Source organism: Chiloscyllium plagiosum, unplaced genomic scaffold (genome assembly GCF_037043375.1).
Source record: "Chiloscyllium plagiosum isolate Xiang-an unplaced genomic scaffold, Cpla_swu_hap1 HiC_scaffold_39, whole genome shotgun sequence".
Classification (NCBI taxonomy): Eukaryota; Metazoa; Chordata; class Chondrichthyes; order Orectolobiformes; family Hemiscylliidae; genus Chiloscyllium; species Chiloscyllium plagiosum.
Window position 1 is genome coordinate 180191 of NW_028270177.1, and position 19537 is coordinate 199727.

General features: G+C 41.6%; 1 protein-coding gene across 1 annotated transcript in view; it reads right to left on the reverse strand.

Annotated features, from left to right (window-relative positions):
- The window catches only part of mtfmt (mitochondrial methionyl-tRNA formyltransferase), a 56477-nt gene extending 37356 nt beyond the window's left edge, over positions 1 to 19121 (reverse strand). Inside the window, 4 exon segments of the mRNA XM_043674566.2 lie at positions 6634 to 6736; positions 12011 to 12133; positions 17830 to 18045; positions 18728 to 19121. Coding sequence (XP_043530501.2) covers positions 6634 to 6736; positions 12011 to 12133; positions 17830 to 18045; positions 18728 to 18933 — 648 coding nt within the window. The 5' untranslated portion in view covers positions 18934 to 19121.
- Between the last annotated feature and the right edge of the window lie 416 nt (positions 19122 to 19537).

Here is a 19537-nt window from a genome sequence, read left to right on the forward strand (position 1 = left end):
TTGGAAACTTAAAGTCCCTCATAATAAATACCATGTTATTCTCGCTCCTATCCTGAATTATCTTTGCTGCCCTTTCCCCTACATCTCTGGAACTACTCAGAGGCTTATAGAAAACTTACAACAGGGTGACCTTTCTTTTCCTATTTCTAACCTCAGCCCATACTACCTCAATAGACAAGTCCTCAAATGTCCTTTCTGCCACAGTAATACTGTCCTTGCCTGACAATGCCACATCTCCCCCTCTTTTACCATCTTCCCTACTCTTAGTGAAACATCTAAATCCTGGAACCTACAACAATCATTCCTGCTCCTGCTTTATCCGTGTCTCCAAAATGGCCACAACATTGAAGTCCCAGGTACCAACTCATGCTGCAAGTTCATCCACCTTATTGCGAATGCTCCTGGCATTGCTCCTTGTCAAGTGTGGCATTGAGGTAGACACACTTCAAACCACCTACCTGCTTGCCAGTGAACTCTTGTGATCTTGAAACTTTATTTCTAACCTCATACTCTCAACCTCCTGGACTTTTGTATTACAGTTTAGGTTCCCATCTCCCTGCTGCATTAGTTTAAACCCTCCCGAAGAGCATTCGCAAATTTCTTCTCTCCACCTCCCCCCCCCCCCCCGATGCTCTGCTATCATTCAGAGTACTTTAGATTGGTCAGTTTTTGTCCAATGTGTACAGAATGGTTTCCTGAGTGTGTAGACAAGTCAATAAGGGGGGAGGCCACATTGGATTTGGTACTGGGTACAGCTCTTTCTGCTGCCTGAAATAAAAAGGGAATCTTAAGGGAATTCCTTAGGGTGCTCCGGTTCCCTCCCACAGTCCAAAGATGTGCAAGTTAGGTGGATCAGCCATGTTAAATTGCCCATAGTGTTCATGGTTATGCAGGTTAGGTGGGTTAACCATGGAAAATGCATGTTTACAGGGATAAGGCAGGGGATGGATCAGGTTGGGATGCTCTTTAAAGGGTCAGCACAGATTCCATGAGCCAAATGGGCTGTTTCCACACTGTAGGGATTCTATGAAATCTTTAGATTGCGCCACACATTTATTCCAATGTTACAGATTACTTTTGAACTGCAATAGGGGAGCCTATAAAGGGGTGGCACTGGATGCCAAGGTGCTAGGAGCGAGTAGGAAGGCTTTCAGAAGAAAGACATTTTTGTTTAGCAGCAGGAAGAGCGGGAACGATGACAAGGGCTGCCGGGAAGGTTTTAAAAACTAGCGTGAATAGGCTGAGCACACACTGAGCAGGAGCTGCTGAGTAATTGAAGTAATATATTTGGGTGGTTGTGTTACCCAAAACACTACTTAGGTAGTGTCTCCCATCCATCCTCCTCCTCTAACCAAAAAAAAAAGTTTTTGTACACCTGATTGGCAAGATAACTAGTTTTTTTTTATTGTTCTTTATTTTTCAATAGCCTCTTTGGGAATTCAGAATAGTGGGAATGGAGGTTAGGATAGTTGAATGCTCCTCCTGCAGAATGTGGGAGGCAAGGGTCACCACTAGTATCCCTGCTGACTTCATCTGCAGGAAGTGCAGCTCCTCAAAACTCCAGCTCCATGAAAACCTCATTAGGGAAATGGAGCTGGACCTGGATGAACTTTGGATCATTCAGGAGGCGGAGGGGGCTATTGAGAGGAGTTACAGGGAGGTAGTCACACTTCAGTTACAAGTAAAAGGCAGATGGATTACAGTCAGGGACATAAAGGGAACCAGCTGACAGTGCAGAGATCCCCTGTGGCCATTCCCCTCAATAACAAGTATACCATTTTTGGATATTGTTTTCTGGGGGGAGGGGAGCAGGAGGGGGGGGGGGGGGCGCATGACTTACTGAGGTAAGCTATGGGGTAAAGATCTCAGGCGCAGCAGGTCAGGCAGCATCTAAGGAGCAGGAGAATCGACGTTTCGGGCATGAGCCCTTCTTCAGGAATGAGGAAAGTGTGCCAAGCAGGCTAAGATAAAAGGTAGGGAGGAAGGACTTGGAGGAGGGGCATTGGAAATGCGATAGGTGGAAGGAGGTTAAGGTGAGGGTGAAAAGGTGAGGGTGATAGGCCGGAGTGGGGGTGGGGGCGGAGAGGTCAGGAAGAAGATTGCAGGTTAGGAAGGTGGTGCTGAGTTTGAGGGTTGGGACTGAGACAAGGTGGGGGGGGCGGGGAAATGAGGAAACTGGAGAAATCTGAGTTCATCCCTTGTGGTTGGAGGGTTCCTAGGCGGAAGATGAGGCAAGATTTAGGATGCATAGAATGGGGAAGGAAACTGCAGGGGATGGGCACAATTGAATATGGAGTTTATTCAAGGCACAACTACTGCATGTCCTTGATAAGCATGTACCTATCAGGCAGGGAGGAAGTGGTCAAGCGAGGGAACCCTGGTTTACTAAACATGTTGAATCTCTTGTCAAGAGGAAGGCAGAGGCTTAGTTAGGGCACTTGAGAGTTACAAGTTAGCCAGGAAAGACCTAAAGAGAGAGCTAAGAACAACCAGGAGGGGACATGAGAAGTCATTGTCAGATAGGATCAAGGAAAACCCTAAAGCTTTCTATGGTTGTATCAGTAATAAAAGAATTACTGGAAAAAGATGAGGGCCAATCAAGAATAATAATGGGAAGTTGTGCGTGGAGTCCGAGGAGATAGAGGAAGCGCTAAATGAATATTTTTTGTCAGTATTCACATTGTAAAAAGACAATGTTGTCAAGGACAACACAGAGATACAGGCTACTAGACTAGGCTGAATTGAGGTTCAAAAGGAGGAGGTGTTGTCAATCCTGGAAAGTGTGAAAATAGATAAGTCCCTGGGCTGGATGAGATTTATCCTGGGATTCTCTGGAAACCAGGGAGGAGATTGCAGAGCATTTGTCTTTGATCTTTACGTCATTATTGTGTACAGGAATAGTGTCAGAAGCAATAGAAAAGGTTATAAGAGATAGGATTTGTAATCATCTAGAGAGGAATAAGTTGATTAGGGATAGTCAACACAGTTTTGTGAAGGGTTGTCCGTGCCTCACAAACCTCACCAAGTTCTTTGAGAAGACGACTAAGCAGGTGGATGAGGGTAAAGTTGTTGATGTGGTGCATTGGGATTTCAGTAAGGTATTTGATAAGGTTCCCCATAGTAGGCTGTTGCACAAAACACAGAGGCATGGGATTGAAGGTGATTTAGTGGTTTGGATCAGAAATTGGGTAGCTGAAAGAAGACAGAGGGTGGTGGTTGATGAGAAATATTCATCCTGGAGTTCACTTACTAGTGGTGTACCACAAGGATTTGGGGGCCACTGATGTTGGTCATTTTTATAAATGACTTGGATGAGGGTTTAGAAGGATGGGTTAGTAAATTTGCAGATGACATGAAGGTCGGTGGAGTTGTAGACAGGACAGAAGGATGTTGTATGTTACAGAGGGACATAGATAAGCTACAGAGCTGGGCTGAGAGGTGGCAAATGGAGTTTAATGCAGAAAAGTGTGAGGTGATTCACTTTGGAAGGAGCAACAGGAATAAACAGTATTGGGCTAATGGTACGATTCTTGGTAGTGTAGAGGAGCAGAGAGATCACGGTTGATAGGGCTGTTAAGAAGGCATAAGGTGTGTTAGCTTTTATTGGTAGATGGATTGAGTTTCAGAGTCATGAGGTCATGTCGCAGCTGTACAGAACTCTGGTGCAGCCGCACCTGGAGTATTGTGTACAGTTCTGGTCGCTGCATTATAGGAAGGATGTGGAAGCTTTGGAAAGGATTCAGAGGAGATTTACTAGGATGTTGCCTGGTATGGAAGGAAGTCTTATGAGGAAAGGCTGAGGGACAGGAGGCTGTTTTCGTTAGAGAGAAGAAGGTTAAGAGGTGACTTAATTGAGACATATAAGATAATCAGAGGGTTAGACAGAGTGGACAATGAGAGCATTTTTCCTTGGATGGTGATGGCTTGCACAAGGGAACATAGCTTTAAATTGAGGGGTGATAGATATTGGACCGATGTCAGAGATAGTTTCTTTGCTCAGAGAGTAGCAGCAGCATGGAATGCTCTGCCTGCAACAGTCGTAGACTCGCAAAGTTTAAGGGCATTTAAATGGTCATTGGATAAACATATGGATGAAAATGGAATAGTGTAGGTTAGATGGGCTTCAGATTGTTGCACTGACCTGCGGAACCATTGAGGGCCAAAGGGCCTGTATTGCGCTGCTATGTTCTATGCCCATATGGTAGGGAGGGGAAAAGGCTAAATTAAATGTGTTTTGCTGTGTGAAGCCAAACAAATAATATTTGATATTTAACCTAAGAAAATATTTGAAACTAATTCTATTCACAAAGTCACCAAATTTTGAATTGGAAACTCCTATACCAGTTCATAACCTACAAAGTTTGAAATATTGAATATCAACTGTTGTCAGTTCAGGTCTTTTTCCATGGTACCACCTTGGAAACAAATTATGAGAGATTTGTTCACCAATAATTATGAAAATCTTATTTATAGATTTCAAGTTACAGCGTCTAATAATGTATATGTATGCATGCTTTGATTAGCATTTGTGCTACCATATCTACCAGAAGGAAACAAAATGTATTGCTAATGCAGAAGAATTGTTAGTGCGTAATTGCAACACCTAGTAAAGGACTTAGTGAGAATGGAAAAGCAACACCAAAAAATGAAAACATAGCCAATAAAACCGACAGAATAGCAGGTGCTAGAAATCAGAAACAAAAACAGAAGTTGGTGGAAAAGCTCAGCAGGTCTGGCAACATTTGTGAAAAGATCAGAGTTATTGTTCCGGGTCCTGTGACCCTTCCTCAGAACTGGTAAGCTTTTCCAACAACTTCTGTTTTTGTTTCTGATGAAAAAGTAGGCCTTCAGAACACTGCACAGACAGTACTAACTAATAGCTTATTATGGGAAATTCAATTCCAAATCTTTTGCTCCTTCTACGTATCATACTTGTGCTGAAGCCAAGTCAGCATGCCCTTCTACTAGTGAATAAAAAAAATTTGCAACAGAAACTACTGCAGCCATTTTGTATGTGAGAAAGCTTGGAAAGCATAGACTTCAGGTGTAATCGTTATCTGTATTCCTGGCTTTAACTTTGGTTGTGATTTCGCCGTTGGGATTTTGATGATGTCACCGGAATTCCAGTGATGGGGACGAAGCCAACGGTGAGCAAATTCTTTCTTTGGACATGAGCCAGAGCAATGCTCTGAAATCCTCAGTAGTGAGTGCTAGATTGACAGGTGGAGGGAATGGAGATTTTAGCAAATGATTCACAGCGATTTCTCCTCCAGTACAAGCTCAGGTTTTCCTCTCTACAGTTTTTGAATGTGTTCTTATTTCTTTTTTTTATGTCCCTTAGATCTCCACTGATTGAGAGTCAGTGCAACAGATGAGAGTACAGACTTTCATCTTCTGTGGAATAGCCTTAGAATAACATTTTGACAACTCGAACAGTTAATATACAAGAACACATCGCAACAGCAGATTTAAAAGTGATATGGCTAACATTTTCTTAGAGCTCCGGTACCTCAAAATTTAATCTATACCTCTGGAACCCAAATCTTATTTGACAAATTTTCTTTCTGGTTCCTCTCAATAGATCACCAAATTTTACCTCATTCAACTCACTTTCCTTACTTTCCAGCTTTGACTTTTCCATGTTTCAGAAGATGTTTTGTTATTTCATGGACATTCTCATTCCATTCCCTCATTTTACTTCCTGCAGCTAGATCTTGTACTGTTCAAAATCAATGTTTCCTAGGAAATGGTGCATTTGGTTCAATATTTCTATAAATCTAATTACTTCTATTTTTATAAATCATTTAAACTATATAATTAATGGCAAAATCTAATAAAAATATTATTTTCGCAAAATAAATTAGATTTGCAAGTGCCTAATGTATTTGGAGACATCTGGAAATGGACAGCAAACATTTCTGACAACTGTTATACTTCCCATACTTTCACCTATGGGGTCACCATGGATGTATCAGTATTCTCTACCTGTCAGAAAATCAAGACATCACAAGTGAATTGGCAGTGCTGCATTCTGTTGGAATTTACATATATGGGTTCAGACTGGTTGGGAAAGGCTAGGATGAAACTGGTCTTTTGCATGTGATACTTTGACTTTAATTGAAGTCAGTGATTCATACAAGATTATTTTCTTCACTAACTGAAATCCACTTAACTAATCATCTGAAAGTGAATCAAACGTTTAGCTTTACTGCAGAATTTAGAAAAGAGAATTCTATCAGAGAGACCAACTTCTTACTATAAGGTATTTTAGCTTCATCTCCACGCACAAGATAACTGTTCAGTTGTATTAATATCAATATATTATCTGGAAACCTGGAAATTGCTGACAGAGGTGAATAAGGAAGCTTTTACGGATCATCCTTTAGTCTATTGTGATGGGATATTGTTTATTATATATAAGCTAATTTTACATATGTATTGAAATTAAAGGTATTGAAGTGAAAACTTTATCTATGCAATAAGCATTTGTTCATCATTTGCTGAACGTGAGTGCTTTGAGTTGTTAACAAAGTCTGTATGACTATTCTTCTGGGCTTTGAATTGCCATTAGCTGCTGTAATTTGGCTATATTATGGTTCACCTTCTCAAGTGCACAAATTGCAAATCATGTACCATTTCAGCCCCTGTTTCTGCCAAGAACACTCCCAATTCATCAGTGGTACATCTTGGAGGAACAGCACATTCCTGCTGCATTACAATGGGACCAACATCGAACCTAAAAGTACAAAATATCAAAGTCACCCACAGAACTACCAACAGACATGAATGTATTCACTTTAGCACCTCATTGAATATCACGTTGCTTGCATGTGACAGCTCTTAGTTAATCAGCTAGGAGTAGGTATATTCTGGCACATTCAACAGATTGTGGTGATGCCCAAAATGTCACCCATCAGCTGTACAGCAGCGTGTTGAATTTCCCCTCCTTCAAAAAAACCTGTCAAAATAATTTTCAAAGGAGAGACATATTGGGCTCAGAACATTAACTGCGTACCTTTCTCCACAAACACTGCCTGAGCTGCTGAGTTTCTTCAACAGTTTCTATTTTCATTACAGTTGAATTAAGACAGGGCTTCACTGGACTGTCGGATCTTAGGACCTTAGAGAAAGAATCCTGTGCAGAAGAGCTGCCAACCAATCAAAAGCCAGCAACACAGTATTGCTACTGGTGGAGCAGTGGCTAATCCTGATACTACACCTACCTGAGGGCCAGGATCAGGTCAGAGATGAGTGGTGACGAGAGTCGGTTAAGTGGAAGGCAGTCTGTCAGCAAGGTCAGTGGAATGGCTGTCAATGGATAAACTGCAATCACAAAGCCAGTCCATTTGATCAGATACCAAATGCATCTGAACAAACACCTTCCTCCCTGCTAGCCACCTCAACAGGATTTCAGATTATCCCTACAGTGAGTCCCCATACACAGCTGAACACCAGCAATGGCAGGATGTGACTTTTGAGATGGCACGGAATGGCAATCAGCGCTGGTGCTGACAAGACTGGAAATTGTTTATTGTTGAAAGATAATGTTCACAGCTGAGGACTGATCTGATGCCCAGCATCACAATCATCCACAAGAATCTTCATGGCTGGAGACTTTCCCTTAAGATTAAATAAATAAAGTACACTGTCCACAATAAAACACATGATTTGATCTGAGGAAGAAGCTCACTGGGTAAAAAACAGCATTTCTAATTTAACACCAAGGTGGATTGAAATCTCAAATATGCAAATACATTTTCATGTAACAAGACATTTACAGCAGAGGTTCAAGTTAGGTTGTGTCACTTATTAGCAAACTGTTATTTATATAATCTTTCTGAATTGAACTGCATAAAAATGAAAAACAAAAAGGGACAGAAGAAAACCATCTGCCAAAATCGTGGAAAGGTACAGAAAGACTGACATTAAAGCAAAGAGACCATTTTTGAAATTATGCTGAGACAGCTGGGCTACAGCACAGCATGAAGGACATGGACACATTTAGCCATTACTTAGCGTTAACATATGCATTTATAACTTAAATGTTGAGGTACAAAAAGTGAAACTACACATTCACAGTTTTCTCCTATTTTCAAGGAGCAATATGAAGGTTTGAATAAAGATTTACCTGTTTGGGAGCCACATAACCCCCCACAGAAACAAATCAGCAGTTTATTGAACTACGCTGTAACTTCTATTATACCTGTGTTTAGGCATAACATACACAGTGACATATAATCTTCAGTATATTACAGTGATCATCTCAGTGACTACAACAGAGTAAAAGTAAACATAAGAAATTGCGAAAGGCTATTGACCACTATGCCTGTTTGGTCATTCAATACATGTTCAACAGATCTAAATGTGGTCTTAACTCAATTTTCCTATTGCTTGGACTGACTGTATTCCTTTTGCAAGAGTGTTTTAAATCTTTAATTTATGCAAATCTAATTGAACTATATTTAGTTTGCAGTTGGCATTAAAATGTACTCGACAGTCTAAATTCATGTAGTTGCAAACTTGGAACATCTTTATTTTCAAGGGTTCCACTGAAAGAGCAACCAATTAAAAAACAGCTAAAATCGGATCCTTCACCAATTCAGATGGGCCTTTTATTTTGGGCCTGTGTTGATATGAGTACCCAACTTAGTGCAATTTAGCACTCGAGAGTGTGACTTATGCTCTATGCTCCAAAACGCAGTTACATCCTTTAGTTGAGGTCATTCGAACTTATTCTGAGATCAAGGACAGGAAGAAGGTTATAGGTGAAACAAGTATGGGAACGCAAGGGGCAACTCTCAAGGAGAAATGTCTTTGATTTTATCCAACAGTTGCATGGTTATTGCAAGTAGTGTGGATAAGAACAGAGACTACGGGGAGAATGAGCTAACTGACTATGAGAGCATGATCCATCAAATTGGGGAGGGGGGGGGGGGGGAAGAAATAGGATCATAGTTGTTGAGGGATCAGTATAATTAGGGGGGATAAATACTATTCTCTATAGCTGTAAGCACAAACCCCAAAGGCTGTGTTGTCTGCCAGTGTGAAGAACATCTCATCAGGCTTGGTGAGGAACTTGGTGAGGTGGAAGGGATTCAGTTGTCATCACTCACATTGGAACCAACGACACTGAAGAACTAAAAAGAAGACTTTGCTTTATGATTTTGAACAGTTAGCACTAAACTAAAAAGCAGAATCACCATGGTTACATTATAGATTAACAACCAGGTGGAAGGAACTGAGGACTTTGTCGCAAAGTTTGCAGGTGACACAAAGATAGCTGAAGGGACAGATAGTGTTGAGGAAACAGGGAGGCTGCAGAGGACTTGAATAAGCTAGGACAGGGCACAAAGAAGTGGCAGATGAAATACAATGTGAGAAAATGTGGAGTTATGCATTTTGATAGGAAGAATAGAGGCAGACTATTTTCTAACTGGGGAAAGGCTTCAGAAATCTGAAGCGCAAAGGAACTTAGGAGTCCCAGTTCAGGATTCTCTTATGGTTATTTTGCAGGTTCAGTTAGCAGTTAGGAAGGCAAATGTAATGGTAGCTTTTATTTTGAGAGGGCTCAGCAGGGATGTACTGCTGAGACTGTGTGAGGTTCTGGTCAGACTGTACTTGAAATGTTGGGAGCATTAGACCTTATCAAAGGAAGGAACCTATGGGAGCCCAGAGAAAGGTTACAAGAATGATTCAAGGATGAAGGGCTTGTCAAAGGGGAAGGAGTTGAGGAAACTGGGTCCGCACTCAATGGAGTTTAGAAAGATGAAGGGGAGGTCTCATTGAAACCTATAGAATACTGAAGGGCCTAGATAAGGGGATAGTAATGTTTCCACTAGTAGATTAGATTCACTGCAGTGTGGAAACAGGCCCTTCGGCCCAACAAGTCCACACCGACTCTCGAAGAGCAACCCACCCAGACCCATTTCCCCTCTGACCAATGCACTTAACACTATGGGCAATTTAGCACGGCCAATTCCCCTAACCTACACATCTTTGGACTGCGGGAAGAAACCGGAGCACCCGGAGGAAAGCCACGCAGACACGGTGAGAATGTGCAAACTCCACACAGACAGTTGCCCAGGGCAGGAATTGAACCCGGGTCCCTGGCGCTGTGAGGCAGCAATGCTAACCACTGAGCCACCGTGCTGCACTATGCGATCTGAGGGCACAGTCTCAGAGTGAAGGGATGACCTTTTGGAACAGAGATGGGGAGGAATTTCTTCAGCCAGCAGGTGGTATATCTGTGGAATGCATTGCCTCACAAGGCTGTGGAGGCCAAGTCATTAAGAATTTTTATGACAAGGTTAGAAAACTTCTTGATTAAGGGTATTAAAAGTTACAGGGAGAAGGTAAAAGAATGAGATTGAGAAACATATCAGCCATGATAGAATGGCAGAGCAGAATCGGTGGCCGAATGGCCTAATTCTGCTCCTATATCTAATGGTAATGATCTCAGATAATCAGCTGTGCCATGGGCAAACTGGCATAGGGTAAGTAATGGGATCGAAACAAAACAAGGTAACTATATGCCAGTTAGCCGAAATTGGGAAAATGTGATTGTTGATTAAAGAGGATGGAATAGCAGAGCATTTATAAATATGTAACCTAAATCAAGCAGAGAAAACAGCTTCATATAGGGGAAATCATAACTGACAAATTTATTAGAATTCTTTGAGCAGGTAAAAAGATAAATAAGGGAAAACCAGGGGAGTAATCTGTTTGGATTTCCAAAAGTGTTTGAAAAAGTATTTCAAAGAAGGCTGCTTAATCAGATAAGTGCCCATGGTGTTAGGTGTAATATATTAGAATGGATAATAGATTGGATAACTATTGGAAAATAGAATTGGGATAATTGGGAACTTTCAAGCTGACAATCTGTAAATAGTGGAGTGCACAGGGATTATTTACAATATAGTTATTTACATTATCAATGTAGATAATGAGGGAAGTGAATGCATTATCACCAATTTTGTGGTGACCAAAAAAATAGTGAGAAGACAAATAGTGAGGATGACACAAACATTCCGTAAAAGATGTCGACAGGTTAAATGAGTGGGTAAAAACTTGGCAGATGGAATATAATGTTGAAAAATAAGGTTCTGCACTTTAGCAAAAAGAAGAGTTAAATATTCCTTAAATGGAGACTGCAGAAAGATATAGCACAGAGGATACGTGGATCCTCATGCATAGATCGCAAAAAGCTAGTATCCAAATTCAGCAAGTAATAGGGAAGCAAATGAAATGTTGGCCTTTATTTCAAAGGGAATGGAATATAAAAGTTGAGAGGTCTTGCTAAAACTGTACAAGGTACTAGTCAGATTACACCTAGAATACTGTGAACACTTTCAGACCACTTACGTAAGGAAAGATATACTGTCATTGGAGATTGTCCAGGCCAGATCTGTGAGGTTAGTGGCAAGGATGGAGAGAATATCTTATGAAGAGAGGTTGAGTAAACTGAGTTTGAACTCAACGAAGTTTAGAAGAATGACAGAAGCCTTTATCAAAATACATAAGATTCATAGGAGGCTTGACAGGGAGATGTGCAGAAGTGTTTACCCCTCGTGGGAGAGTCTTGGACCAGAGGGAATAATCTCAAAGCATGGGGTAACCAATTTGATAAATGAAGAGGATTTCTTTTTTTCTTTAAGTTGGTAGTGAATCTATGAAATTATTTGCCCCACAGGGCTGCTGAGGCTTGGTCACTAAGTATATTCAAGGTTGAGATAGAGAATTTTAATCCGTAAGGCAGCAAAGGGCTCTGGGTCAAAGGCAGGAAGGTGGAGTTAAGGATGATCAGGTCAGTCATGATCTCTTTGAATGAAGAAGGAGAGTCAAAAATTTGAATTGTCAACTTCTGCTGCTATATCTTATGAATATCATAACACTCAACTCTCTTGCGTATCAAATGCAGTCATTCAAAGCAGAAAAATTAAATAGATTCTCAGTGTTATTTGATAACATTACAGTTCAGTATATGTTACTTGCAGCTTCACAAGCCTGATACCTTGTTGGCCGGATCTGTATAATAGTCACCCCTGTCACCTGATCTCCATGAATCAGTGTGTGAAAAATTGGAGCAGGGCCTCTCCACCTAGGAAGGAGACTGGGATGTAGGTTCAATATTCCACTACACACAAAGAGAAAGATAGATTAAACAATGGACACAATCAAATTTGTGTATATCCTTATAAATTTAGGTTAAAGGACAGCGACAAAACATAGTGCAAGTGGAAGTGGAAGTCACAGAGGTGGTTGTGCAGGGGAACCAGGGTGAAGAAAGAGGTAGACACACCGACAGCAAGACAGTTAAACACAGACATTTCTGGTGGTCACAACACAGATTGCAAAACAGCTTTAGATCCAACCTATTAAGATCATATGGATAAGGCACAATAGGAGTCCGCTTAATTGCTCATTGACTGCCCCATCCTGTCCAACCACCTCACCCACTCCAACCTCTCACCCTCACAACACGCAGCCTCCATTCCAACCCCAATCTCACCATCAAACCCGCGGGGCGGAGGGAGGGCCTTCGTTTCTTCCTCTCACATTGTCCCAACCAGTACCCTTCCACCAATACCCTCATCCGCCTGGCTGAACTGGTCCTCAACCTCAACAACTTCTCCTTCCAATCCTCCCACTTCTTCCAAAGGGGTAGCCATGGTCACGCACTTGGGACCCAGCTATGCCTGCCTGTTGGTCGGATATATGGAACAGTCTATCTTCCGCAGTTACACCAATACCACCCCCAACCTGTTCCTCAGTTACATCGATGACTGTATTGGCTCCGCCTTGTGTTCCCACGAGGTGGTTGAATAGTTCAGCAACTTTACCAACACATTCCACCCCAACCTCAAATTCACCTGGACCATCTCGGCAACCTCCCTCCCCATCTTGGATGACCTACTAACCACAGACCAAAACTACAAGCCCACTGACTCCCACAGCTACCTAGACTACACCTCCTCTCAGCCTACCTCCTGTAAAAGCACCATCCTTTATTCCCAATTCCTCCACATCTGTTCCCAGATGGCTTCCTTCTTCCACAATCACATCTTCCCTTCCCATGTGGTTGACGATGCCCTCCAGTGCATCTCCTCCACTTTACACACCACTGCCCTTGAACACCACCCCTCCCAACACAACAAGGACAGAATGCCCCGGTCCTCACCTTCCACCCCACCAACCTCCACATACAATGCAACATCCTCTGCCACTTCCAAACGGACCCCACTACCAGACATATGTTTCCCTCTACACCCCATCATAGTTCTGTCTGCGACTTCTTCATCAGGTCCACACCCCCCACCAGCCCACACCTGGCACCTTTCCCTGCCACCGCAGGAACTGCAAAACCTGCACCCACACCACTCTCCTCACCTCCATCCAAGGCCCCAAAAGGGTCCTTCCACATCCATCAGAAATTCACCTGTACCTCTACCAATGTCATCTACTGCATCCGCTGCACCCGGTGTGGTCTCCTCTATATTTGGGAGACAGGACACCTTCTTGCGGATCATTTCAGAGAAGATCTCTGTGACACTCACACCCACCAATCCTGCTACCCCGTGGCTGAATACTTCAACTCCCCCTCCCACTCAGTCAAGGACATGTAGGTCCTGGGCCTCCTCCATCGCCAAACCGTTTATCACAATACACATGGAGGAGGAAAACCTCATATTCAGCCTTGGAACCCTGCAACCACACAGGATAAATGTGGATTTCAACAGCTTCCTCATTTCCTCTCACCCCATATTATCCCAGTCCCAAGCCTCCAACTTGGCACCACCCTCCAGACCCGTCCATCAGCGCCCCCCTCTGACCTATCACCTTCTCCCTCACCTTAATCCCAGCTACCTCCACCCAACCTACTCCCCTCCCATTTATCTCTCAGCCCTGACCCACAAGCCTCATTCCTGACGAAGGGCTTATACCTAAAATGTCGATTTTCCTGCTCCTGAGATGCTACCTGACCTGCTGTGCTTTACCAGCACCACACTCTCGACTCTGATCTCCAGCATCTGCAGTCCTCACTTTCTCCATTTAATTGCTCAAGTCTGCTCTGCCATTCAATAAGAACCTGGCTGGTCTGACTCTGGCCTGAGCTCCAAGTTTCCACCTAACCATGATAACCTTTGACAACCTTATTAGTCAAGAATCTGTCTACCTCAGTCTCAGAAATATTCAATGATCCTGTATTTACCACGTTCCTAGTGAAGATGCACCAAAGACTAATTGGAAAGAAACTGTCTTCATTTCCATCTAAAAATACAGCATCTTCCATTTAAAACTGTTCACTCATTCTAGTATCTCCCACAAAGAGAAAAATCCTTTCTTCACTGACCCTGTCAAGTTCCCTCAGAATCTTATAATTCTCTATCCTAGGTGTCAGACAAGAGAACCTTCTCTGAACTATTTCTAATGTTATAAAATAAAAGTATTATATATAAAAGTCTCCTCAACATTCTGTGTAACAGAAGCAAAATATCCCTCTTTTTATATTCCATTTGTATTGCAATTAAAACAACATTCTTTTTGCCTTCCTGATTGCTTGCTGAACGTCCATCCTAACTTTTGTGCTGCATGCACCAAGACACTCAGATCCCACAATTACTCTGAGTTTTGCATCTCTGAATAAGATGACATGTTTCTGTTCTTTCTGCCAAAATGGACAAGATCTGTTACGACACACAGTAAACTCTCCTGCTTAATTTAAAACCAGCAACGCAGAAAAGTTTTATCCTGTGCAGAAATCTGTGAAAATTCGAAAGGCCAAGAACTAGTTCAAGTAAAAATTAACTTTATTTCTTAAAGTATAACAGAGAATAATTAACTAACAATTATTTACAAGTCCTTACTCTAATCTATCTTTTCCCTTCCCTTCTATAATACTAGTCCAATAAATCTCAATTATGATCTACAAAACAAAACTTATCTCAAAGCCAGGCAGCTTTCGTTCTTCTCTATATTTCGGTCTTTTTTGGGATTCTGTTTCGCAGGTTACTGATCAATAAAGGTAGTTTCAAAGAGAGCTATTTTTCAGGTGGTCTTTTTAACATGCTGGTAGCTTGGCAGTTCTCCTCTTAACTACCCCAAAGCATTGGATTATGTCATTGGCTTTTAAGATTGTTGATATACTAAATTCAAACTGGATTGGAGTTTGATTTTTTGGGGGGGTATAATCTAAACTGATTAGCCTAATTTGAATCTGTTTTGTTGTTTCCAGGCAACCAGCTACCCTAGCTATCCCAGTAGCTGGAGCACATGTTACTTTTTTTTCAGAACACTTGGTGCTGTCACTGCTAGCTTTTAACTTTCTTAAAGTTACAGCATACCCACATCTTCATAACAATCTCATTTACGCACATTATACTCCATCTGTCAAACTTCTGCCTGCTCACTTTGTCTATTGTTAGAAGTCTCAATGATTTTTCATTATATTTAATTCTATTAACAATTTTGGTTTGGAGATGTGAACTGAAGATGACCTCCGGACTGCAAGCAGAAACTTGTGTTTAAATAAAAAAGGAACAAACAAGCTGTTGTTTGTTTGTGAGCCAGACCTGGACCTTAATTACTAGTTGGTTCTTGATTAAAGAATTCTACAGACTCTTCGACACCACATTAAATTTAATGTTTAACTAAAAGGCAGATATTTGGCCATTAACAAAGTCAGTACCTGGGAACTGCTGTCAGCAAGTTCAGGAGGGAACATGATGGTCAGAGGTAGTGGCTCGAGTGTTTGAACTGGATTTTGGACTGCATTTCTGGAAGGAGGAATTTGGTTGTTGGTACTTAGCATAAAAATTTGAAAGCTCCGTGCCTAACCTCCCATCATTAATTTCTATTCTTTGAATTTCTAGTAACCAAGTTAGCATCACAGAATCCCTATAGTGTGGAAACAGGTCCTTCGACCCTCTAAGGAGTTTTCCACCCAAAACTATTCCCCTGCCCTATTACTCTACATTTACCCCTGACTAATGCCCCTACACATCCCTAAACATTATAGACAATTTAGCATGGTTAATTCACCTAATCTGCACATCCATAAATTATTGGAAATGGCTAGTGTCAATTCAGTTAACCTGCTCATCTATAAATGAAGGAAAACAGAGCATGTGGAGGAAACCCATGCAAACACGGGGAAAATATGTAAACTTCACACAGACAGCTGCCCAAGGCTGGAAATAAACCTGGCTCCCTGGTGCCATGAGGCAGCAGTGCTAACCACTGAGCCACTATACATATTATTAAAATTTTCTCATAGAAATTGAACAAAATTGACATTAATCAATGTCTTCAGAAAATCAACCAAGAAGCATTCATACATTGCCCATGGATCAACACATCTTGAAAACCACTTAAGTAATTGAGAGTTTTGAAATTGTCTCTTTTATTAAAATTGATCTCTTAACTTTGTTTGTTTCCCTGTCTTTTCTGTGAATTGGGCCGAAAACAAAGTTTATTGAGTTTAAATCATACTTTAGATTACTTTGTTGTTTAATTTTGCTCTGCTAAAGATACTATATTGTTAATAAATTGGGCGGCACGGTGGCACAGTGGTTAGCACTGCTGCCTCACAGCGCCAGAGACCCGGGTTCAATTCCCGCCTCAGGCAACTGTCTGTGTGGAGTTTGCATATTTTCCCCATGTCTGCGTGGGTTTCCTCCGGGTGCTCCGATTTCCTCCCACAGTCCAAAAATGTGCAGGTTAGATGAATTGGCCAAGCTAAATTGCCCATAGTGTTATGTGAAGGGGTAAATGTAGGGAATTGGCATGGGTGGGTTGCTCTTCGGAGGGTCAGTGTGGACTTGTTGGGCCGAAGAGCTTGTTTCCACGCTGTAACCAATCTAATCTAAATTGTTCAGACTTTTGTTTCAGCTACAACCCTGCTGTTTAGAATCGATTATTCACAAAATCTGAGATTGGCTATTCAAACTAAAATGGATTTTAAAAAGTTCTAATTCTACAGTGTTGCAGTTGCAGAGGTAAGGAAGTTGATTTGATTTTGCTGAATGCGTCATAACATAAACTGCATTCCTTTGCTCATTTCCTCATGTCGCCTTCACACCAATGTGTGCGGTCTGTAAATTTAGCAACCACATTTTCAGTCCCTTCATTTTATTAATTGAGATATTTTGCATACAGCTGAAGTCCAAGCACTAATCCCCATGGCACTCCATTGGTCACATCTTCCACTTCACGTACAAGCTCTCATATGACATTGCCATTTCCAATAATTTATAGATGAGCATATTTCATAAAAACTCCATAATAAGTTAATTTTCCCGTTGTTTTGTTTTGGAGAATATAACTATTCCTTTCTTTGTTTGCTGAAAACGCTGCCTTGCATTTTCAATTACAAGGAAATATCAGTGAGAGAGCAAAGAGCTGGAGGGTGGATAAAAGGTGAAATTGTTTGCTAATGGAGGCAAGGGTGGACAGCACAAGAGATATAAATACAAAATCAAAGGAATCCAATCTAGTAAATTCAAATTCTGATTATATCGGTGTCTTATTACTAAGTCTCAAGTTACACATAGCTGAAAATGTGTTGCTGGAAAAGCGCAGCAGGTCAGGCAGCATCCTAGGAGCAGGAGAATCCTGAAGAAGGGCTCATGCCCGAAATGTCGATTCTCCTGCTCCTTGGATGCTGTCTGACTTGCTGCGCTTTTCCAGCAACTCATTTTCAGCTCTGATCTCCAGCATCTGCAGTCCTCACTTTCTCCTCAAGTTACACATAACAATATTCAGCTTGTTGATGTTGCCATTTGGAGAGTCTTTATTGTGACTGATCATGGTGTACAAGAAATAGTTACTCACTATGGGAATTGCTGTATGAGCGTGTCACTGAGTAGGTTCCCAAACGATACAATTATGCCAACGTCAAAATAATCATTTGATGCGAAGTAAGGCCAATCATGAACTGGAATCTGACTCATCAAGGCATACTTTCTCACAGGGAGTTCAGCAGATTTAATGGCAGGCAAAGTAACAACTTCCAGCTGTTCTACTAGCATCTTTCCAGTTTTCAAGAATCTACAGAAAAAGAAATCAATGCGTCTCAGTATTAATAAATCCAGTTCCTGAGACCAGATGCAGTACAGAAAGCAGCCTTCAAAAAGGAATAGGGAGTTAACGTGCAACACGCACACATATACATTTATGGGGTGAATTTGTACTTGCAGAGTTACATTGTACTTTGCTCAAAAACTGCATGAATTCATGTAAAACTCCTGTTATTTCACTTTTTAGATTAGAATCAATCATGGCATAGACGAGAACACAGGGGGCTAACACCTTCAACATATTGTCTAACACCAATTGTTACAGTTAACCTGAGAATGCAACTTTTAAAAAAAGTTTTGTGATTTACACATAAAAGAAGTGAAACTATCATGGTATTGGAACAGATGAAAGATTCGGCAGACAATCAAGGTATTTTTCAATGTATAATTTCAGTTACATCACACTGTAAACTTTTGCTATAAATTCCGTGCCTTACAATTGTGTACTCCACAACCACCTGATGAAGGAGCGTCGCTCCGAAAGCTAGTGCTTCCAATTAAACCTGTTGGACTATAACCTGGTGTTGTGTGATTTTTAACTTTGTACACCCTAGTCCAACGCCAGCATCTCCAAATCATGACTGTTATTTCTGATCATACCATCATCCAGCTCTTAAGATTCTCTGAACTCTAATCCTTCATCCTGTGTTTACCTGGACGGATGCAGTTTCTCCAATACTCGCTGAGCAAACTCGTCGGTTCCGAAGAAGAGAATCCTCCAAGGAGGCGCGGTTCGGACCTGCCGACGGCGGCACTCTTTCCCCGGGTGAGCTACCGTTCTTCCCGCGCAAAACAAACGATTCGCTATCTTCCCAATGCGAGGAAAAGTCCAGGCCAGGCTTAACGCTGGGCTCCACATACCCACGGCACAAAGACACCGAGACCGAGATCGAGATCAGACTCCGGCTCCGACACCACTGGGCGCCGCCATCTTTGCTACAGGTACATCTACTTTTCGGTCCTTTACTAATGTGCTTCCGTATTCGCCCTTAGCTGAAGACAAAGGTTCCGGGTAAATGCGGGTGAATTGTGCTGCAAAATTCCATGAACATTTCTGGAGGTTGGGCCTAGACCTACAGCATTAGGCTGAAAGGTGAGGAGACAATTTGTACTCTGCAAAAACCAAAATAAAAATAGAAAATACTCAGTAGGTTTGATGCCGTGATCCACGTGAATACCAAGTGCCTGTTTTAATAATGTATTTAATGAGATAATGTTGTAAAATCATATTATTGGGCAGATAATAAGGTTTCACTGAAGGGAAACTTTGAAATAATGCTTATATTTCAAAAATGTTACACGCAGATACAAAATGGGTAACTTGTAGATATATTTGGATTTTTAAAAGGCATTTGATAATGTGCCACAGAGAACATTTAAGGGACAGTGCTCAATGTATCATACCCAGAGACAGTAATACTTGGATGTGCTAGTCATACAAAACTTCTGTTGAAGTAAATTGC